The sequence below is a fragment of the Amblyraja radiata genome, chromosome 5, assembly GCF_010909765.2.
Source record: "Amblyraja radiata isolate CabotCenter1 chromosome 5, sAmbRad1.1.pri, whole genome shotgun sequence".
NCBI classification, from domain to species: Eukaryota; Metazoa; Chordata; class Chondrichthyes; order Rajiformes; family Rajidae; genus Amblyraja; species Amblyraja radiata.
In genome coordinates this window covers 52,802,564-52,826,546 of record NC_045960.1, presented here as the reverse complement: position 1 = coordinate 52,826,546, position 23,983 = coordinate 52,802,564, and the positions used below count along the sequence as shown (strand labels likewise).

At 43.3% G+C, this 23,983-nt stretch overlaps 2 protein-coding genes across 4 annotated transcripts in view; one reads left to right on the top strand and one right to left on the bottom strand.

Annotated features, from left to right (window-relative positions):
* The window catches only part of trmt11 (tRNA methyltransferase 11 homolog), a 149,932-nt gene extending 129,405 nt beyond the window's left edge, over window positions 1-20,527 (bottom strand). For all 3 annotated transcript variants that reach the window (XR_004412034.1, XM_033021217.1, XM_033021216.1), the window contains exons 1-5: window positions 20,405-20,527; window positions 12,798-12,863; window positions 8,315-8,388; window positions 1,580-1,661; window positions 1,402-1,494 (exon numbers count right to left, since the gene is read on the bottom strand). Coding sequence is in view for 2 of the 3 variants with exons in the window: in XM_033021217.1 (XP_032877108.1) it covers window positions 1,402-1,494; window positions 1,580-1,661; window positions 8,315-8,388; window positions 12,798-12,863; window positions 20,405-20,482 (393 nt within the window). In the remaining variant the exon portion in view is untranslated. The remainder of the gene's footprint in view (window positions 1-1,401; window positions 1,495-1,579; window positions 1,662-8,314; window positions 8,389-12,797; window positions 12,864-20,404) is intronic.
* A 554-nt stretch (window positions 20,528-21,081) lies between these two features.
* LOC116973296 (actin-binding Rho-activating protein-like) lies at window positions 21,082-22,784 on the top strand. The gene has a single exon (XM_033021215.1). It carries the CDS (start codon window positions 21,564-21,566, stop codon window positions 22,032-22,034), a length of 471 nt encoding a protein of 156 aa, XP_032877106.1. The 5' UTR covers window positions 21,082-21,563; the 3' UTR covers window positions 22,035-22,784.
* Window positions 22,785-23,983: the final 1,199 nt, after the last annotated feature.

The following is a 23,983-nucleotide window of genomic DNA, read 5'->3' as shown; positions in this document are numbered from 1 at the left end:
CACTTCCACGGAACTCTTATTTGTCATCTTCTCAAGATTGGGAAGTCCTGTGATGGATGTATTATGCCTATTCCATGTTGTCTGAGGAAGTAGTATAGTTTAGTTTATTTTAGAGATACAGCGCGGAAACAGGCCCTTCGGCCCACCGGGTCCGCGCCAAACAGCGATCCCCACACATTAACACTATCCCACTAGGGACAATTTTTACATTTACCAAGCCAATTAACCTACAAACCTGTACGTCTTGGAGTGTGGGAGGAAACCGAAGATCTCGAAGAAAACCCATGCAGAACACGAGGAGAACGTACAAACTCCGTACAGACAGCACCTGTAGTCAGGATCGAACCTGGGTCTCCGGCGCTGCATTCGCTGTGGCAGCAACTCTACCGCTGCGCCACCGTGACCACCCATCCCCTTGAATCAGTGCAGTCTTTGTGATAATTAAACTTCCAGGAGATTTAGGTAGGGATATGTTGGCGACTTACAGGATATTTAACCAGCAATAACAAAAACTGAATGGCAGCACAAATCCATTTAGCTGAAATGATGGTGCTCAGTGGTTGGCATCACATGGTGGGAATTAATATCAACAGGGTATTGATGTATTCTCTTGGTTGAGAACACAGCAACCACCATGAGGCAGCTCATAAATATTGCATAGAAGTCATGAAAATGGCTAACTACATCATACACAAGCTTGAGCAAAGTGAGCTCTGATTCATCGTTAGCTGAACAAAAGTGAACTATCGATTTACTAAAATAGGATGTACAATACATTAGTTGAAGAAAAGTTGTAAAGAATGCTTTAAGAAATTGTTATTAACATTAATGGCTAGAACGGAAGCTAAATTTATAAAAAGGCATAATTTCTAAGACCAATAAAACATCTATAATCCTCAACAATGTTGTCAAGTATCTTTTATATCGGCGACAATTTATTTTATTTTCATAAATGTCGTGTAATTATTTTCTGAATATGTATCCTCCTGGGGCCTCAGATGCTACCTGAAACCTATTTTTGTTATCCATGTGTGTAACCATAAATTAGTGTGTCAGATGTAGATCTAAAGTGAAGGGGATCACGTTCACACTTGAGCTTATGTTTACAATTCCCCCTGAAATCACTGGGAATAGTTACAGACTTAACTTCTCTCTCCAAGCGTAGTTATTCTGAGGAACTACAACACCCCCCCCCCCCTCCAACCATCTAATCTATTGAAAACTGGAATAGGTAATTTCTCCTACGTATGATGCAGTGCCACACTTAGTGTTAGTTCCTATCTAAGATATTGAGAAAACCTCTGTTCAAACACAATATTCTCAGAAGTCTGAACAAACCAAGTCACAGCATAAAACTCAAAAACTAAAGAAACAGTAAAACAAAAAAGGGTTGATACATACGTCTATCCTTTGAATCCTCTCATTGTGTGACAATGTTTTATTGAAAGCATACACTTTTATCTGATATGTTGAACCATGCTGTAGGTATGGGATCTAAAGCAAAAAAATAAATATGGTTAATGACTCTAGTTTTAGCTGCATGCACAAGACTGTGTGGTTGATTCCTGTGCATACGTACCATTTCGTCTGTGGGATAATCTCTCAGTGAGTTATGCAGATCTTCATGTGTTCTTCCCTGACCCCATAATTCAAATATTGATCTGCAAAGTAAAGAATGAAAGCTATGTCCAAAACAGCCACTTTAGATGCAGATTTTTATTTTATGCCTGTATGGTAACTCAAATCTCACTGTACCAATTGGTGCATGTGACAATAAGTGTAACTTGAACTTGAACTTGAGATTTTCGAGCTAAACGGAGATCAAGGTGCAAAAATACCAACAATTAGTTGTTTGTAAATTGTCATAAAATTAAAGAAAAACTGCAGATCCTGTGAATATTAAATGGCAACTGAAAATGCTGAAAATATTCAGCAGCCCAATGACATCTATATAAAGAGAAACAATTATAGTTTCAGGTCAAAGAGCCTTTGTTAAATCTAAGTGTTTCCAGTATTTTCTAAATTTATTTCAGTACAGGTGCACAACCTTTTATCCGGAGTTCCAGAAACCGAAAAGCTCCGAAAACCAGACATTTTTTCCAGGATGTCGTCTGCATACCAAAGCTCGCGTTTGGCGCCAATCTTGACCAGAAATGACCCACGGTCAACCCAGGTCTGTACTACTGTAGCGGCTGCCTCCTCCCCGGAGACCGGGGAGACACTTAAACATCTGTAAATCATTGCTTAAATGTTAGTCAGTTAGTTTGGAGGGCTTTTATGTGAAGGGGGGGCGGTGAAGGGGGAAACTTTAATTCTTAGTTCCCTACCTGGTCGGAGAGGCGGGGAGCGGGCAATGCCTTACCGGGTCGCCGTGCAGTAAGCTCCGGAGCGCTGTGGCTGCCGACTCCCAACATCGCGGAGCTGGGGCTGCGGGCGTCCGGCCGCGGGCGGCTCCCGGTTGTAGCTCCGACCCCGACAACTCTACCCGTGGCTGCGCGGCGCTCCAAATCCAGCGCGGCCCGCGGCCGGACGCCCGCAGCCCCAGCTCCGCGATGTTGGGAGTCGGCGGCCACAGCGCTCCAGAGCTTACCGCACAGCGACCCGGTAAGGCATTGCCCGCTCCCCGCTGGTATCCCAGCACTGTGGCCGCCGACTCCCAACATCGCGGAGCTGGGGCTGCGGGCGTCCGGCCGCGGGCCGCGCTGGATTTGGAGCGCCGCGCAGCCAGGGGTAGAGTTCGCCGGGGTCGGAGCTCTAACCGGCGCCGCCCGCGGCCGGACGCCCGCTGCCCCAGCTCCGCGATGTTGGGAGTCGGCGGCCACAGCGCACCGGAGCTTACTGCACGGCGACCTGGTAAGGCATTGCCCGCTCCCCGCCTCTCCGACCAGGTAGGGGACTAAGAATTAAAGTTTCCCCCTTCACCCCCCCCAACCACATAAAATCCCTCCAAACTAACTGACTAACATTTAAGCAATGATTTACAATGATTCCCCGGTCTCCGGGGAGGAGGCAGCCACTCCAGACTTTTCAAGCCGCCCCCCGCTACCTACCTAATCTACGCTAAAAATCTTCCATTCCGAAATCCGAAAAATTCCGAAATCCGAGAAGTGTCTGGTCCCAAGGCTTTCGGATAAAAGGTTGTGTACCTGTATAAGCAACAAAGAATATAGAACAGACCAGTTCAGGAACATGCTCTTTGCCTCACAATATCTATGCTGAATATGATGCCAAGTTAAACTTAGCTCGTCTGCCTGCACGTGATCAATATTCCTCCATTCCCTGCATATCCACGTGCCTATCTGGAAACTTCTTAAATGCCAATATCGTATCTGGTCCCACAACCACCCCTGGTAGCACGTTCCAGGCACCCACCACTCTATAAAAATCTTACCATGCACATCTCCTTCAAGCTTCCCCCTTCTGACCTTAAAGCTAGGCCCACTAGTCTTTGAAAGTTCGACTCTGAGAAAATAGTTGTGACTCTCTATACCTCTTTATACCTCTCATAATTTTATAAACTTCTATCAGGTCCCCCTTAAATCTATGATAAAATCAATCTAGTTTGCCCAACCTCTCCTTATAGCTAATCCCTTGAATACAGACAGTATTCCGGTAAACCTCCTCTACATCCTCTCCAAAGCTTCCACATCCTTTTTGTAATAGGGCGACCAAAACTGTACAGAATACAGTAAAGCCACTTTATAACCAGATAGCGACTGAATCTGTTGTTGACCAAGTTTGTTGTTTCATGGAAATGCCACTAGGTGGACTGAGAGAATCATAGTTTAGGTTAGATTTCGAGATACAGGTACAGTACACTGATGTTGCTCTGTTTCTTCAACTGTCCTTACTACTGTACCAATAAAAGTGTTTTGAATACTTTGATGAATCACACATTTGAATAGTGTTTTGTGAACCATTTTAGCTTGGTTTAGTTTGGAGATATAGCATGGAAACACCAAGTCCATGCCAAACAGCAATCACCCATTCACTAGATCAGTCCTACAAACTGGGGACAATTCAGTTGGGCAGTAATTCTATCCTTCCTCCTGCATAATTACTGTAGACAAAGACCATGTGGGAAGAAAGATTGAACCACTACAGTAGTTCTATCCTAGACACTGAATTGTCCCTGGACTGTAGGATAGAACTAGTGTTGGAGCACCCGGAAGAAACCCACACAGTCACAGGGAGAATGTGTAAGAAGGAACTGCAGATGCTGGTTTAAACCAAAGATATATACAAAAAGCTGGAGATACTCAACAGGACAGACAGCATGTCGGGAGAGAAGGAATGGGTGACGTTTCAGGTCAAGACCCTAAACTCCATACAGACAGCACCCGAGGACAAAATCAAACTCGGGTCCCTGGCGCTGTAACATAGCAACCCTACCTCAAATTTTCAATTTGAAAAATTCCTAAACAGCTGTTTTGCACAGCAAGTATCAGACTCTTTCCACACTTCCTGGTTCCTACATTCATAAGTGGGGATATTTCAGACTTTTCATTTCCATATATTTATTTTCACCTCTGACTTATTTGGGTCATGAATAATCTTTTAAAATGCTGATTTCAATTAGAACGCAAGTTAAACTGCACATAAGCACTGGGATCACTTTATCATTTTCTTGAGTGAGCAGATGACTAAAAGAGAAAACATGAAGTATGAAACCTAGAAGAATAGTGAAGCAGTGGTGGGGAAGGATTACAGAAGCAACATATGGCAATCTTTCTCACTGATGGAATAAAACATGATATGTTGACTCAATGTTGGAAGGACGAAGAACCCTGAATTCTTTGAAATTGTTTTGGAAAACCAGGGAGAGAAACAAGAATTCACATTTCACAACGGAATCCATTACAAACAAATAAATATTTGTGAGGTATTGCAACAGATGTTTCATGATGCTGCTTGAACTGTGCAATGTTTTAAATTGGACAAGACACCAAGAAGTAATGGTGGAAGGACAATGCTGACCAGGACTGATGCAAAATGGAAAGTTTCGCATTGTTAGCACATTGAAGTGAACTTTGGAACAGTGACAGGTCGATAACAGTGACAGATTTCAGCTGGAGCAAAATAGCGATCACTACCTTTTTGGAAGGAAACAAGCAACTGGCATGGATTTAAATTAATATTAATAAGGCAGCGAGGAAATGTTGCTGATCTGAGAGGTTTGAGTCTCGGGAAGAATAATACGATGAGCATACCATCAGGTTGCATCACAGCTTGGTTTGGGAACAGCTCTGCCTAAGACTGCAAGAAATTACAGAGTGTTATGGATGTAGTGCAATCCTTCACACAGACAATACCTTCCACCATTCATTTCATCTACTTCATACTGCCTCAAACATGTCCCATCCTGGTCATTCCTTCTTCTCTCCACTCCCATTGGGCATAAAATAGAGAAGCTTGAAAGCGCGCACCACCAGACTCAGGAACAGCTTCTTACCCTCTGTTATCAGGCTTCTAAATGGACCTCCCATTAGCTAGGATACTGTTTCATTGAGCTCTGCCTTGTTGCAGATATTGGACGTTGTCTCTGGAACTGGTATGCTACAATGATGACTACTATATTCTGCACTTCCTATCATTCCCCTTGCTCTACCTACACTACAATACCAAACATTAACCTAAAGCAAATCTATTAGAATACAACCAGACGATTTACCTAAAATGAATAATGCAAAAATATTCACGAGAAAAAATGGAAATAAAGAAATTATACAGTAATGACAGTTAAAACTTCAATGGCAGAAGGAGATCAAGCAATGAATGAAAATCAGCAAATATAGAATAAAAATAAAAACAAAAATTTCAGAAAACACTCAGTATGTCCTACAGCAAGAGTGGAGACAGAAATTAAGTTAATGTTTCTATTTAGAAACCATTCGTCAGCACTAGAATTAACTTTTGATGAAGAATCTTCGACCTGCAACATTAATTGTATTTCTATTTTCACAGATGCTGACTGACCTGCTGCCTGTTTCCAGCATTTTCTGCTTTTATTTCAGATTTCTAAGATCTGAAGGATTTTTTTTTAATTTTCAAATTCAGAATGTACTCTTGTTAGAAATGCTGGTGTCAGAGTTGAGTTATGCATTTAAACCAGAGGAGAAGCTTTACTGGTTACAAAGAATATAGTACAGCAATTAGCACGGAGATGCAGTTTACATGTAAATGCCAATGTTTAAGCATTTAAGGGACAGTCATGAAAATGTGAAGACAGTTTAAATGAAACATTCTGTTAGATCACTAAAACGCAAGGACATTCCAGTTGGATTAATGGACTTTACATTGATGAGGCAATATGAAGGATGGTCCAAATAGAGCATCCTTTCAACAGTATATCTATGAAGGTAGAAGGTACACAAAATTGCTGGGGAAACTCAGCAGGTGCAGCAGCATCTATGGAGCGAAGGAAATAGGCGACGTTTCGGGCCGAAACCCTTCTTCAGACTGATGGGGGGTGGGGGGGGGGGGAGAAAGAAGGAAAAGGGGAGGAGGAGGAGGAGCCCGAGGGCGGGCGGATGGGAGGGTGGGAGGAGACAGCTAGAGGGTTAAGGAAGGGGAGGAGACAGCAAGGGCTAGCAAAATTGGGAGAATTCAATGTTAATGCCATACGGACGCAAGGTCCCCAGACGGAATATGAGGTGCTGTTCCTCCAATTTCCGCTGTTGCTCACTCTGGCAATGGAGGAGACCCAGGACAGAGAGGTCGGATTGGGAATGGGAGGGGCAGTTGAAGTGCTGAGCCACCGGGAGTTCAGGTAGGTTATTGCGGACTGAGCGGAGGTGTTCGGCGAAACGATCGCCCAACCTACGCTTGGTCTCCCCGATGTAAATCAGCTGACATCTAGAGCAGCGGATGCAGTAGATGAGGTTGGAGATACAGGTGAACCTTTGTCGCACCTGGAACGACTGCTTGGGTCCTTGAATGGAGTCGAGGGGGGAGATGAAGGGACAGGTGTTGCATTTCTTGCGGTTGCAACGGAAAGTGCCCGGGGAGGGGGTGGTACGGGAGGGAAGGGAAGAATTGACGAGGGAGTTGCGGAGGGAGCGGTCTTTGCGGAAGGCAGACATGGGGGGAGATGGGAAGATGTGGCGAGTGGTGGGGTCACGTTGGAGGTGGCGGAAATGGCGGAGGATTATGTGTTGTATTTGCCGGCTGGTGGGGTGAAAGGTGAGGACCAGAGGGACTCTGCCTTTGTTGCGAGCGCGGGGATGGGGAGAGAGAGCAGTGTTACGGGGTATGGATGAGACCCTGGTGTGAGCCTCAGCTATGGTGGCGGAGGGGAATCCCCGTTCCCTGAAGAACGAGGACATTTCCGATGCCCTGGTATGGAATGTCTCATCCTGGGAACAGATGCGGCGTAGGCGGAGGAATTGGGAGTAGGGGATGGAGTCTTTACAGGGGGCAGGGTGGGAAGACGTGTAGGTATGAAGGTATGTTACTAGTCCTACTAGGAAAGAAGCATTGTTAATATAATTCTTAGAACGAGTGAGCAATTAATATGAAGACAATGGTGGAATGGTTAGCTCAATGCAAGAAAAGAATCATAGATAGAAAATAGTGATTTTGAATGCAAAAGACATGTTGACCTAAATTAAGTGGGCAGGAAATTTACAAGATAAGTTAGTAGATCAGGGGAAATCTTCCAATACAAGATGGACTCTATACCAAATAAATAAATGTCAATTTCAATCAAATAAGAAACATATAACTCTTGTTCAAATGTGAGAGATCAAATCACGTAGCTGCAAAGCATAAGCCCCATTTCAGATACGCAAAATCCTTAGAAAGCAAGTTGGGTATAGAGTTGAATAGATAAAGAGAATGGAGTAGGTTTAACTTGCTTTAAAGAGTTTGGAAGAAAGGAAAAACAAACAAAAGCTATTTTCACCATTAACTTCTAAAAAGCATAACAATCAAAATGATCAGTTAGACATAAATAATTTAAGAATTTCAACAAGCATAGCTTTCCAAATGCATTCAACTGAATACTGATGCCGATCAAAATCCTCAAACAAAACAGCAAACGCTGGAAACACCAAACTGACTTTTCTGTGAATGCTGGTGTCATACCCTTTCACAATAGAATCATCTCTGCTAAGCCACTAAAATCCAGGCTCCTGGCATACAGATTTCATGTACAGTGATTGCAATACATTTTGACCTATACACCAGGTCTATTCAACAACTGTCATAAACTCTAGTAATAAATAGTAACAAGGGACCCAAATGCCTGAAGCTGATACATTAATAATATTGAACCAAACATTCATGTAATAATTACAGCTACAAGAGCACCTACTTTGCACATACTGTCCGCCTCATGATTGCTTTTGCCACCTCCTCAGAAGGAATGTGTACAATCCAGAATGGAGACTGAAAAGCAAAATATATATATTAAATCAGCTATAATGTTGACAATACAAAATCACCAAATTTATGTTGATGAACCCATAAAAATACTTACGCTAGCTTGTGATTGTGTATCTAAATGAAAAGACCTTGGCCTGACCAATGAAGGCAAGCATGTCAAATGTTTTCTTCACAGCCTTCTCCAACTCTAGAAACTTTCATGGCATTATGTACCTGCACTGCTAGGACTCTGTTCTACAACAATCCTCAGGCCTCAACTATTTAATGTATAACCGACGGAACCGACGACCCCACTCACCTGGTCCGCTCCGGGCTGGGGTTAAGACTCCATGGGGTGTGGACAGAGCGGACGATGGACCAGCACCTGCATATTTTTGAGCGTGAGAAATTTGTGATCAGTGTGAGAGCGTGAGAATTTTGTGAAATGTGTGAGGCTCACGCTCAATGCGTGTGAGTTGGCAGCCCTTCTAATAATGCAAACATTTTATGCAAGTTCCAATTGTTTGGACAAAAATCACTTATTATTGCTTTATAACAGTTAAGTTACTTTATGACCATTTCAGAAATTATGGCAGACAACTAACAATCAACTAACAAATTAAAGCAAACTAAAAAAAAAATGACATGTTCCCTTTCCTGGCTCTACCTCATAAGTACTTTAACGCTGTTAACAGAACAAAGGGATATTAATCTCAAGAATCAAAATGGGGAAAGTGGGGCAATTTTGCTTAAATGGTAATTCTAAGCCCATTCAGATCTGCATAGAGTCAGAGTTATACAACATGTACGTGGCTGGCCCAATTTGTCCATAATGATCAAGTTGCATTCTGCGTGCCCCGGAACTGGCTGCAGTTCCCAGATCAGCTCGTGTCGTAGGGACTGGCTGCAGTTCTCAGGTCGGCTCGCCTGCCCCGACCCCGCGAAAACAAATTGAAAAAAACCCCGCGGTTTTTCGGGTCACGGGCCGGATTCGGCCCGTGTGCCATAAGTTGCCGAACCCTGTCCTAGATGTTTGGGCTCATTGTGGACCCCCCCCATGTTTTACAACTGATTCACCTGGTTAGTTCTGTCTCCGGCTGCTTCATGTTGTGAGCGGCTGCACATCCAATCAAGAAGAGAAGAAACCCGACGTCACTCACAGCCGTCAACCGACGCATTTCCCCGGACTGCACAGATCGCTCTGATGTGGAGCAAAGTGACAAACTGTGCAGGGACTAAAGACAGTGTGAGAATTCTGTCATCAGTGTGAGAGCGTGAGAATTGGCTGAAATGCGTGACTCTCATGCTCAAAGCGGAGAGTTGGCAGCCCTGTCTAAGGCCAGGATGTCACAACACACAAAAAGGAACACACACACACAAAGGAACACACAAACACACACACACACACACACACACACACACACACACACTGGGAGACAGACACACACACACACAGGGAGACAGACAGACACACACACACCCACCCAGGGAGACACACACACACCCACACACACATACAGGGAGTAACACACACGCAGAGACACGCACACACACAGGAAGACAGACAGACACACACACAGGGAGACACACACACACTGACATGCACACACACACAGGCATGCACACACACGCAAAGACACGCACAGACACGCGCACACACACAGGGAGACAGACACGCGCACACACTCACAGGGAGACACACAGAAACACGCATACAAACAAGGAGACACACACAGGGAGACCGACACAGACACACACACCTTTACTTCCCCCTTCCTCCCTCCTCCCCATCCCTTCCTCTTTCCTCCCTGTCTCTCCTCCCCCCTCTTTCCTCACCCTCCCTCTCTCTTCCCCCCCTTCCTCTTTCCTCCCCCTCCCTCTTTCCTCCCCCTCTCTCTCTTTCCTCACCCTCCCTCTTTCTCCCCTTTCTTCTTCCCCCCTTCATCCCCTTTCTACATTCCCTCCCATCTCTCTTTGCCTCCATCCCTTTTTTTCTTTCCCGCTCTCTCTTTCTCCCCTCCCTCTCTCCTCCCTCTCTCTCCCGGATGCCCAATGGGGAGTCTGGCGGGCACGGTGCAACTTGGATTGGCGGCGCTGTTGCTGCCGTGTGAGTTGAAGACCAGGAGAGAGGGAGGGAGGGAGGCTGCAGCGGCGGCCTGCAGCACAGCGCTAGCAGCAGGCACACAAAGGCACTGACACCCGCTGCCCGGGACCGACGTGCTTCCCCAGACCATGCAGATCGCTGTCATGTGGCGCAGAGACAAACTGTGCAGCAAAGATCCTGTTGCTCCGCTATAGGATCTTTGCTGTGCAAGGACTGAAGACAGCGTGAGAATTCTGTCATCAGCGTGAGAGCGTGAGAATTAGTTGAAATGCGTGATTCTCACGCTCAAAGCGTGAGAGTTGGCAGCCCTGCTATAGGTGTCGTCTATACGAAGTTTGTATGTTCGCCATGTGACCGCGTGGGTTTTCTCTGGGTGCTCCAATTCCTCCTTCACTCCAAAGACATACGGGTTTGTAAGTTAATTGGCTTTTGTAAATTGTCCCTGATGTGTAGGGTAGTACTAGTGTATCGGGTGATCCTGATTGGCACAGACTCGGTGGTCCGAAGGGCCTGTTTCCACAATGTATCCTTAATTGTCATTTTTATTGTCATCCAGTGGTGCCGCGCGTGGCAGCCTCGCCAGCAGTGTCCGTCCTTTCACCCATTTTGTTATTTTTAGTCTGTTTAAAGGTATGTTTTTGGAGGTTTCTTTGTCTCTTTTATGTGGGGGAGGTGGGGAGGGGAAGGGGGAAACCGTTTCCAGTCACTTCCTAATCGAGGATGCGTATTTTCTCCGAGTCGCATCTTCGCCCCCCCCCCCCCCCCCCTCGCGGCCTGCCAACTGGATTGGCATGGCCTTTCCTGCCGGAGAGCTTCAGCAACGGCACAGCACTGAATTACCATCCCGGAGCGGGCAATGCCTTACCGGGGATCGCCGTATTGAGGCTCCAGAGTGTTGTGCCAGCTGCTTTAACATCGTGGAGCTGTGGTTTGCGGAGCTTCTAGCCGCGGGCGGCGCTGACTGTAACATCGCGGAGTCCTGGGACCCCTCACTGGTGGCCAGTGTTGGAGCTCCGTCCAGCTCGGCCTTTGGACTTCGGGAGCTACGGTCTCCAGTAGGAAGCGGCTGATTCGGAAACTCCAAACCGTTGAGAGTGTTCTCCCTTTCCGACGTCGGAGTTCCGATCATCCCGGCAAGAGGGCCTGAACATCGGTAGCAACGTCCGTAGCGGTGACTGTAGAGGGCTTAAAGGCTCCAACTACGGGTGGACAATGAGGAAGATGACTGAACTTTATTGCCTTCCCTCACAGTGGGAATTTTGATGTTTGTGGGGATCCTGTGTGGGGATGTTTATGTTAAACTCTATCGTGTCTTGTGTTCTTTTTATTTGTATGGCTGTACGGTAACTCAATCTCACTGTACCAATTGGTGCATGTGACAATAAATGTAACTTGAACTTGAAGTCTAGTCTAAAGCAATAATTAAGAAAGCAAAAATAGATCAATACTTTTTGTTGCATTTTCCACTCATCCAGGCTTCTATACCTTCATCGAAGAGGCGAGTAAAAAAGGAGTGGTGCAAATTATAACAGTGAGTTGAGGACAATATTTTCTGACTTCTCACCACAACTTCATACATCCATAGGAGTATATAAAATTATGAAGGGAATAGGGTAAATAATTTAAATCTTTTTTTTCCCCACAGTGGGAATGTATAAGACAAGATGAGTGGTAGTTGACTTTGAGGGGATCTATTTTCACACAGACAGTGTTTCGAGATTGAAAAGGTGGCAGATACTCTCATAACTAAGAAGCATCTGAGACAATTATGTTTATCATCAAGGCTCAGAAGGCTGTAAATCTAATGTGGGTAAATGGCATGAGTGTAGATAGACAGCAAGCATGGACAAGGTGGACTGATGAGCCTGTTTCCATGCAGGACTACTCTAAGATTCTATTAGGCATAGTCTTATTCGTCAGAAATACTCTCAATAAATAAACAATTTTCTTTTGAAGATCACAAGACTTGGAACATTAACTGTCGCTTCTACAACAGTTGGAGTTTAACTAACATAGCAATGATAGCAATGTTTGCTTCTATTTCAGATTTTCAACAACCATGCTATTTTTATTTTGCCTTAAATAAAAAATCTAATTTTGGAGGCATTAGGCAATAAAAGAACAAGATAAAAAATATTTAGGAATAAAACAACCTGTGATTTTACTAATAATAATAATAATAATAATAATAATAATAATAATAATAATAATAATAATAATAATAATAATAATAATAATAATAATAATAATAATAATAATAATAATAAACAAGTCTAAAAAGTATTACTGTACCTCTTATTTTTGTAATATTACAAAATATGAACATTACCTTCGCGTTGAAGTTGTCTTCATATTTTAACTGGCTTTTACAAAGGGAGAACAAGGATTTGACTTCCTATAACAAAAAGAGATATTTAGTGAATGCAGAGATTTTTAATAAAAAATATTGTGAAGCAGCTGCTTCAAAATTTGTGTGCACATTTGTGCGACAATGGGGTCTGTTCTTGTGCTGCGCTGTTCTAGGTTAATCAAGTGCATCGTCAATTTGGTTGAAGTCAAACAATGACATTCACTTAAAATGTTTCTGCTAATAGATTTAACTTGCAAAAAATACAGATTATTCATTGTCCATTCAGCCCACGATCCACTCAGAGTGGTGCAGCGTGCTCAACTCAAACACATACAAGATGAAATTGCAATGCTGGCAGAAAACTGTACCAGTGTTCACCTTCAACATTACAGATGATTGCTTTCCCCTCACTGCACTGGATACCTTACCAGAACTAAATTATTTATTTTCCACCACAAATATCCTTCTCATGCTACAATAGACACAACGACGATGGTGGTAGTGAAGATTTACACACCATGAAATAAACAATCTAAAATGAGCTCACTTAAGCCCATAAAAGCTTTGTCACAGATTAATTATCTGGGAGCAGTGAATAATGATACTAGGAGTAACAACAGTGTTTTAACCCATCAAATTATCCATTCAAGAAACACGCATGATGACTTCATTAGTGGAGTTTACAGCAGGATGAATATGTTTGGATTCAAAGAAAAAAATACATAGGATACAAAAAATCAATAGCAGTACTAGCATGGAGGAGGGCTCAAATTAACTCAGCAGAAAAACACATACCAGGTTCAGAGAACAAAAAGAAAGGATTTTATTGTGGGAAATTTCAAAGCAATCTAAGATGAGTGTGGACTACATGGATGCAAAGACATGTGTGATAAATAAGTTAGGCGAGTTACAGGTATGTTACTATATATTATGGTAATAAGAATGACCTGGCTAATGGAAGCAAAGGATAATAACTTTTCATCGAGCTAAAAGGAATTCAGACAAAATAGGAAAGAAAAGTACAGCGGGAGGTGACAGTAGTGATCATGAAAACTACAAAACAACAGACAAAGTTGGTGTAATGGAGCGAGCTGAAAGCAAAGTCAATTTGTTTAGAACTAAGAAACAATAGAGGAGTTATAACACTGCTGAGAGTTTACAATAGACAATTAATAGAAATGTGATGCAACAGCAAATTTTCAGGATAATTACAGAAAGATCCAGGTAGTGCACAATAGCAATCAGCGGGGCCTCAATTATTGGGTGTAGATTAGGAAAGTGACAGTGCAAAGGGAAATCAGGGTAAGGAATTTGTGAATTATGTATGAGAACGTCCTTGATCAGTCTTTCCACTGGTTCTGAGAAATCAACATATTGAGGAACAGCATACTTCAGTGTCAGTATTTTAGGGGGCACACTTTATATCATAGTTTGAAAATAATATAGAAGGGCAAAGGAAGGTATCTTAAAGTGGAACTCCCTGAATGAGTCAAAATATTGAATATAAAATAAAATAGAAAAAGGAGGCTTGTGACACTGGTAAGGTTTACATAACAATTGAGAAGCAAGCTGTATTTATCAATTGGGGATGTGATGTAAACAAAGCAATAAGTGAATTACAGAAACTTTAGTTAGCCTGACATGAAAACAAATGTATTTTCCAAACATAGAAACAGTGCAGTATTTAGATCAAAAGGTTGCTACAAAGTTGTCATATGTAGTAATAAAGCCAAAGGTTTTCAAAAATGTAACAAAGGAAAGTGGGGGAGGAGAAATCAGAAAAGAGTAAAGTAACAGGAAATACGAAAATAGATATGAACTTTTACAAACTTTTGAAATTAAAATATTAGTGATAATAATGCCTTGGAAGCAGCGTGGGAAGAAATTATAACAAGGATTAAAGAAATGGCAAAGACATTAAACAACTATTTTGTGATTTCCTGCACAGCTGAATGCACAAAAATACATATTGGGCAAACTTGGGACTGGTGATAATGAAGATAATGTAACAAATTAGTCATTTTGTTGTTGGAATGGTCCTCATGAATTTGTATGTGGGAAATGTTGAAGAAACGATACAGGAAACCTATAAGCAAGTTAACATGACTTCGGCAAATCCTAGAGTGCTGCACTTGTAAAAATTACAAGAGTTGATATATGCTCCATGAAAAACAAATCCATTTTGACAAATCTATATTAAGGCACAAGTAGCAGGGAGGATAAGATGGAACCTGGGGATGTAATCCACCAAATCAGGTGGCTGTAGTCAATGTGCTGTATCCCCAAACGCTAGTCCAGATGTGCTCAGCAACACCTACAGTGTTGGATTTAACAGGGAGTGCAAAGGCACAGACACACAACAGGTAGAGCTGCTGCTGCCGCCTCATAGCTCCAGCAGCCTGCAATTGATCCTGCCCTCATGTACAGTCTGCTCTCTGTGTGAGTTTGCATGTTCCCCCTGTGACCCCAGATATCCCGAGAGCTCAATTTTTCTCTCCACATCCCAAAGCCATGCTGGACGGTAGGAAAATTGGCTACTATAAATTATCCCAAATGACACTGGGTGGTCAGAAAATCAAGGGGCAGGTGATCATATGAGAGAGAACAGATTACAGGATAATGGGTGGGGGAATCAGATTGATGGGATTGCTCTGAGAGTAGGCATAGATTTGATGCCCAAACAGGCTCATATGATGTGTAGAAAGGAACTATGCTGGTATATACCGAAGATAGACACAATGTGCTGGACTAACTCAACAGGTCAGGTTTTAGAAGATCCGAAAAGTCACCGATCCATGTTCTCCAGAAATTCTGCCTGGCCCGCTGAGTTACTCGAGCACTTTCTGTCTATCTACAGGCTCGTAGGATAATGTGACTTCTGTCTTGCCGTGATATCCCAGCATTGCACTGATATTCCACCTCTCCAATTGCATGCCACGATCAAAGTTACTTGAATGAGCGTTCCAGGCATGATTGGAATTTATTTTTATTTTTAATTTCCCTTATTAGTCTATATTTATCTCCCAGTGTTCATTTTGTATTGTTTGATTTAACAATGTGATGGAAATGGATTTTCAGATGGCACTATGGGCTAAGTGTTCGGCTGGCAACCGGAAGGTAGCCGGTTCGAATCCCGCTTGGAGTGCATACTGTCGTTGTGTCCTTGGGCAAGACACTTCACCCACCTTTGCCTGTGTGTGAATGTGTGTGAGTGATTGGTGGTGGTCGGAGGGGCCGTAGGCGCAGATGGGCAGCCACGCTTCCGTCAGTCTGCCCCAGGGCAGCTGTGGCTACAGAAGTAGCTTACCACCACCGAGTGTGACTGAGGAGTGAATGAATAATGCGATGTAAAGCGCCTTGAGTATTAGAAAGGCGCTATATAAATCCCATCCATTATTATTATTATTAAAAGCATGTATGCCAAGAGAACTAGTGTGCAAGGTTAAAGAGAAAAGGCTGATGTTTTGACCCGAAGGACTGTTCTTTCAAAGAGTTGCCAAGTTATCTCTAGCTGTGCTGGTAGATTATACAACATTTTCTGCCTTGACCAAACACTTGCACAAACTATGGATTGTTTTACATTGTAGTAACAAGTATCTGAAGATCCTATTGAATTAAATAAGGGGAGACAAGTAGGTACAGCAAGTAATTTGGAAGGTTAATGGGATGTTTGCCTTCATTGCAACGAGTTTGGAGTACAAAACTAGCGTTGTTTTGTAATTTTACAGGTGAGGGAGCTGGTAAGATTGCACCTGAAGTTTTGTGCACATTTTTAAGGAAGAATGCATTTGCATTGGGCAGAATGTAATTCAAAAATAAAGTTGAGTTTATGCTCACTGTTTAAGAGAATGAGGTAATCTTATTGATATATTTATGATTCTGAAGGGATGAGGCAGAGCTGATTGTTTCATATAGAGATGAAGAGGAATTTCTTTTCTAAGATCATAACTATGGGATTGTTTAGTCCAGAAATATAGAGATGGGATCATTAAATATATTCAGATGGAGTTGTGTCATTTGAAATACAAGGGATTCAATGACATATGGAGAGAGATTGGGACAGCAATCTAGATTCAAGATTCAAGAGAGTTTATTGTCATGTGTCCCAGATAGGACAATGAAATTCTTGCTTTGCTTCAGCACAACAGAATATAGTAGGCATGAATACAGAACACATCAGAACAGATTAATCTGAGGCCAAGATTGGATCAGCCATGAATTTATTGAATGATGAACCAAGATTGTGTGGCCAATTGGGGTCCTCTTGCTTCTTTTGGTTATGCAAATCAAAAAAACACTATAGCTGCTGGAAATCTGAAGTACAAACAGAAAATACCAAAAACATTCAGTGGGCGAGGCAGCATCTTTTGGAGATACTTCCTGAGCTGCTATTTCTTATTTTTAAAAAGGCTTAAAGTTCTGGAGTAACTCGATGGGTCAGGCAGCATTTTTAGAGAACATGGATAGGTGGCATTTTAGGTCAGGACCCTTCCTCAGACTGATTGTGATGGAGGGGAAGATGGAAGAGAGGTATGGGGAGAGGGGGGAGGGAGAAAACCAAGAGTGGCACAAAGAGAGGAAGGAAAAAAAGCAGGTTGTTTATAGGCTAGTTACCAAAAATTGAAGAATTTAATGTTCATGCATTTAGGTTCTAAGCTACCCATGCGGAATTTGCATGTGGCCCCACTCTGGCAATGGATGAGGCCCAGGACAGGAACGATATTATGGGAATGGGTAGAGGAGTTAGCAAGGCCTTGGCGACTGAATGCAAGTGTTCAGCGAAATGACCAAACCTGTATCCACCTATCAAACGCCAGGCTTTGTCCTGACCCTCCTCTCTTCTAATTTTCTTCCCCCCCCCATCAGTCTGAAAAAAGGATCCTGACCCAAAACATCACCTATCCATGTTCTCCAGATATGTTGCCTGACCTGTTGCTGACTCACTTCAGCACTTTGTGTCTTATTTTGTATAAACTAGCATCTGCAGTTCCTTGTATCTGCTACTAATGTTCACTGGTTTCATGAAATTATTCCCTAACATCGTATCTCTTTCCACAGTAGCTTTTAGCAGTGGTTCTGGATCTTAACAGCTCAAACACAATATCCTCTCAATTCCATAGGCAGTTTGAACACCAACCTTGTTATTCCACATTTTCATGATTTCAATACACCTCAAATCAGTATTTTATACACCTCAATTAGATCACCCCACACCCTCCCGTGCTCTGTGGAAAAACATTCTAGCCTGTCTAGCTTCTTCCAATAGCTCAGGTCCTGGCAACATCCTCATAAAAGAGGGAACGAGGGGAGGGGGAAATGGAGAAATGGGTGCAAATCCAGGTGGGGCACACCAAAGAAAATGGGGAAAAAAGACACGGTGAGGGCAGAAGGCCGGGGATGTTTTGTAAATTAGTTATCTAAAATTGAAGAATTAATTGTACATTTCGTTAGGTTGTAAATTACCAAAGCGGAATGAGGTGCTGTTCCTCCAGTTTGCGTGTGGCCTCACTCTGGCAATGGAGGACAGGACAGTATGGTCAGTATGGGAATGGCCCAGGACAGAAGAGTAATAATGGGAATGGGAAGGGGAGATAAAATGGTTAGCAACCGGAAAATGTAACAGACCTTGGCGGATTGAGCACCAATGTTTGGTGAAACAATCACCAAGTCTACGCTTGGTCTTGCACATGCAAATAAGGACACATGGGGAACACCAAATGCAGTAGATGAGATTAGTGGAGATGCACATGAACTTTGTCTCACCTGGAAGGTCTGCTGGGTTGTTGTGAGTGAGGTAATATAGTGACAGGTGCTACATCTCCTGCAACTACAGGAGAAAGTAGTCAGGGAGGGCTGTTTGAGGTGGAAAGGGGTGAGTGAACCAAGGAGTTGCAGTGGGAGCGTTCTATGTGGAAGGCTGAAATGAGTGGGAATGGGAAGATTTGACTGATGGTGGAATCACATCGAAGGCAGCAGAAATGTAGGAATGTGATGTGTTAGATGTAGGGGTTAGTAGTGTGAAAGGTAAGGACCAGGGGAACTCTATGGTAGCAGGAGGGGAAACCACATGTACTAAAGAAAGACGGCAACTCCTAGACTGGAAAACCTAATCTTAGAAGTACATGTTAGCACAGAGAGAGAAATTGAGATTAGGAGGTAACATCTTTGGAAGAGCCATGTGGGAGTCAGTGGGTTTGTAGTAGATGTCAGTTGATAGCCCGTCCCTGTGAAGGAGACAGGGAGATCAAAAAAAGGACGAGGGACGTCAACAGATAATCCAACTGGATTTGTGAGCAGGGTGGAAGTTAGTGGTGAAAATGATATAAACGACAATAGACAGTAGGTGCAGGGGTAGGCCGTTCGGCCCTTCGAGCCAGCACCGCCATTCAATGTGATCATGGCTGATCATCCACAATCAGTACCCCGTACCTGCCTCCTCCCCATATATGCCTTGACTCCGCTATCTTTATGAGCCCTATCTACCTCTCTCTTGAAAGTATCCAGAGAACCGACCTCCACCGCCCTATGAGGCAGAGAATTGCACAGACTCTCTCTGTTTGAAAAAGTTTTTCCTCATCTCTGTTCTAAATGGCTTGCCCCTTATTCTTAAACTGTGGCCCCTGGTTCTGGACTCCCCCAACATCGGGAACATTCCTGCCTCTAGCATATCCAAACCCTTAACAATCTTATATGTTTCAATAAGATCCTCTCTCATCCTTTTAAACTCCAGAGTATACAAGCCCAGCCGCTCCATTCTCTCAGCATATGACAGGTCCCTCCATCCCGGGAATTAGGCAGATCTGATGTGGTCATCGAGATAGTGTTGGGAGATGGTGCCAATGTACGTTTGGAACAAGGACTATTCAGTGCAACGGACAAAAAGACAGCCTAACCGAGGCCCATGCTGCACATTTAACATATGAAAAGTGCGAGATGTCAAGAGAGAAGTTGAGAGCGAGAATACGTTACGCCAGGCGGAGGAAACTTAATAAAGTGAAACTGATTGGATCTCCGTTCAACTGGATACAGAATTGGCCTTCATGGTAGGAAGCAGAGGGTGGTGGACAAGGTTTGTTGTTCGGACTGGAGGCCCATGACCAGTGATGTGTCTCAGGGGTCGATCAGCCCCGAGTAAAGGGGTGAGAGAGAGACCAACATGCACATATATACGCACACACTAATCGACATTAACTAACACTAAGAAATTAATATTGAATTGCTAAACTTGCTATTGTGTTGTACTGCTTACAGCTGCAAGAACGTGTAGCAATCAATAAAGGGCTATAGGCCTATTGCAAGTTTATGTACAGGGACATATCTATCCATACACTGTATACTTGTATTTATACATGCATTTCAAATATGTATGTCATGTTTTATATTTTGGCAATATAACAATGTTTTTTTATCATGCCAATAAAGTTTTTAAATTGAATTGAATTGAATTGAATTGAATTGAGAGAGGGACCAGCAGCTGCTCCACAGCCGTTCCCAGTGCATCAAACACCAGCGGGTCTCCGGTCTCCGGGCTGCCCACGTGTGCGCGGCCGATGATGATAATCCCGCTCCTGATATCTCCAACTCACCGGGAGCCGGAACTCCAGGTTCTCTTGGGCTAAAAGAAGCAAAAACCTCCGACCCACGGGGACCGTGGCCAGCGCCATCTTCGCGTCCGTCTCTAAACAATCCCCGACCCAGAGGAACAACCCGACCTCAGGACTCAGTTCCGGCACCAACTCACTCTCCACTAACAAGCAGACGTCACCTCTTTCAGTACAAAATACAAACCATTGTTTCATTTAAGCACAACAAATATTTGGTGTTTATTACTAACAATTAAGTTAATTCCAATGTTTGATTGAGTGCCGCTGCCAATCTGTACTTTTAAACCATGTCCCGTTGCTGATATGTCACGAATTCCGTTTTGCATGTTTCTTATAACACTTTTACACAAATTCCCGATATTTACTATTTATGGGAGTCCCACAGTGTCCCTGCCTTGAACGTCTGTCGTTGTTCATTTATTCCTGCCTAATCTTTCTTATATTTCTGCTTTTAACGCATTAATTTCCCCTCGCAAATCAGGTTAGCTCCTTGCAATCGAGTATTCTGACTTTCATTCATCTTTTTTATATCCCTTTGCATATGACCGACTATTTTTAAATTATATTTTAATAGAAGTATCAGGGTTGCAGTGTTATTCGCCGTGTTTATGGTTTCTTTAAGTGGTCTAATTATTCCCAGTCATCCTCAAATTGTTGTGACTGAGAGGCGATGTGAACGGAGATTGTTTAACGGGAACATTGTCGAAGACGTCGCTTCCATTTATTTATAATGCCCATTGAACGCTGCGGTTCGCTCCGATCCTTTACTGTCGGTTCATGAACTTATCAATTCAAATTACCTCCCAGTCCCATCATGATCGACCGCTGCTGATTCGGACTTGTGGGCTGCAAATTAACAGTTGTACAAAGATATCAATGTTCAGCGACTCGAGATGCTGGAATCTGGAGCAAAATAACAAACTGCGGCAGGAACTCAGTGGGTTGATCAGCACCGGTGGAGGGAAATTAATTGTTTACGTTTCGGGTCGAGATGCATCAGGACTGAGATTTTTTTTTAATTTTCAGGTTTTAGATAGAAACGCCTTCTGATGTGAAGCGAACTCAAATGCGCAGTTGTTGGCTATTCTGGAGAAAGGATTGCTACGAAGACTTTCTCCGGGATTAATGCATAGGGAAGGAAATGGAAGACGGTGAAAGTGGTCACAAGGACATGCCGGGGACGGGAGAAGGACGAGGAATAGCGACACTGAAGCAGAAGTGGCAGAAATGGGCTGGTGACCACAGGGAATATCAGAGGAGCAATCCTTTCAGTGGCTCCCATGTGGCGTCGTCTTTGGAACAGTGCAAAGCTGGAGAGGAATATGGGCGTCCGAAAAACGGATCTAAAACCGAGCAACGGGGCAGGGATGCGCATCGCCTGGTTGGTAGAGAAATCGAAGAATTGCTTGACATTATTAAAAGGAACGGAGAAAGCGGTCCAGATGGAAACATTTGCGTGACGTTTGGCAGGTTGTTCGATGCCTATGTGACAATCTCCAATAAAGTTGTGGGGCTCCTCTTGCGAGCGAGGAAACACGGTCTAATTCGTTTTGATGGTGAAATGCTTTGGCAAGGAAGGGACGATCATGTTCTCATCACACTGGTGGAATGAAAATAGGCTCCCTTTAGTCGTTAGGAATTGAGGCCGTGTGGGGTTTCGCTGTTGACAGTTTGGTTTGGAGATACAGTATCAGTTGTTTCCAAACCTGGGACTTGCAGCTCTCTGGTGTATAACAGTGAATTTGCACTTATTGTAAGCATTAAGAGTGTCACTGAAACCTACAAACTGTAAAAGTTAGCAGCAGCTTGAAGCTCCACTGCTTACTGTACCGATTTAACGAGAAATGTTGACAACTGGTCAAGAAAAAATGGAAGTGTCAACTACAATTTTATGTCAGGTAATGAGGATTTACATTTGGTTTGTTTTGGGTAATCGACGTAACTTTGCTATACCTGAATTGAGAATTGAGATGGGGGTTTTTAAATCTCGGTATGTTTATTTTTGACTCGCGAAAAACATTAAAAGGTGTATCAAACTGAAAGGAAATGCATGTCAGACGGAAACCTCTTTCCGATCTATTCTGCCAACACGACAGCTTTACATTCACTAGAATTTGCGGAGGATTAATTTAATAAAACAAATGTAAAGCTAATTTAATGGAGACAAAAGTAAATGTCCGTTTACATCGAGTTCAACATTGTGGGAATTAAGGGCCCGAGACACAGATTTAATACTTGCCTCAAAGCATTAACTAAAATTCTATCAGTATCAGGCTAGAATTTCGACTTATTGTGTGTCTCTGTGTCTCTGATTATAAATCTCCAATGAAAGTGGCAATAAAATAATACGCTTTTTTTTCTATATTACTTATCTTCCACTCGTGAGTATTCTCCGGGTGCTTCGGTTTCCTTCCTCATTCCAAAGATATTCAGGTTTATTGGTCAATTGGCTTCTGTAAAATTTCCCCTACTATGTACAGTAAAACTATTGTACCGGTGATCCCTGGTCGGCGCGGACTCGTGGACCAAAGGCTTTGTTTCCACGCTTTATCTCTAAACTAAACGAAGACTTGCTAAATACAACATCCGACAGTCTAAAGGGGTGAACATTTTGTCTTTTTGCTAAATACATATTCATTCTTTTGCCATTTGGCTATTGTTGACTGAGCTAGCATTTATTATCTTCCTCTGATTGCCCTTGATGCAGATAAGCCGTCATTAATAGGTTGAAGGCCAAGAGCAAAGTGAGTAACACTGCCATCATGGAGCTTCAGTATGCGGACGACTGCACCATTGCAGCGCACTCCGCAGAAGACCTCCAGGGCATCCGGAATGTCTTTGCCAAGGCATACAGAGCTATGGGCCTAGCCTTAAACATCAAGAAAACCCAGGTCCTACATCAACCTCCACCTAACCAGCCGTCTATCCAGCCCACTATAAAAGTGAACGACACCACTCGTGAAAACCTTGAGCACTTCCCCTACCTTGGCAGCATTCTTTCCTCAAAACCTGACATCGACTCTGAGGTCAACCATCGTCTGAATTGTGCCAGTGGAGCCTACGCCAGCCTACGCCAGTCTCAGGAAAAGAGTCTTTGAAGACCAAGACCTAAAGGCTCAAACAAAACTGCTGATCTACAGAGCCATTGTCCTCCCCACCCTGTTGTATGGAGCTGTCATGAACCAACTACAGCAGGCACTTGAGCCCTGGAAAAGTACAATCAAAGATTCTTACGAAAGATTCTGAGGATCAGCCGGGAAGACAAACGCACCAACATCAGCGTTTTGGAGGAAGCCAACATGATCAGCATCACCACCACAATAATGCAGCACCAACTTCGATGGACTGGCCATGTCATCTGCATGTCCAACACACATCTCCCTAATCAAATCCTGTACTCTCAATTGAAGGAAGGTTGGCGAGCCCCCGGCAGGCCAAAGAAATGCTTCAAGAGCAACATCAAGAACAGTCTGAAGAAATTCCACATCACATTGAGCAACTAGGAGCACATTGCACTGCACAGGCGTTCCTGGAGGAAATCCGTGCTGGAAGAAGCTGCAC

Bases quoted from the DNA above. Each gene is read 5' to 3' on its own strand.
- LOC116973296 (XM_033021215.1), top strand. From the start codon at position 21,564: ATGGAAGACGGTGAAAGTGGTCACAAGGACATGCCGGGGACGGGAGAA.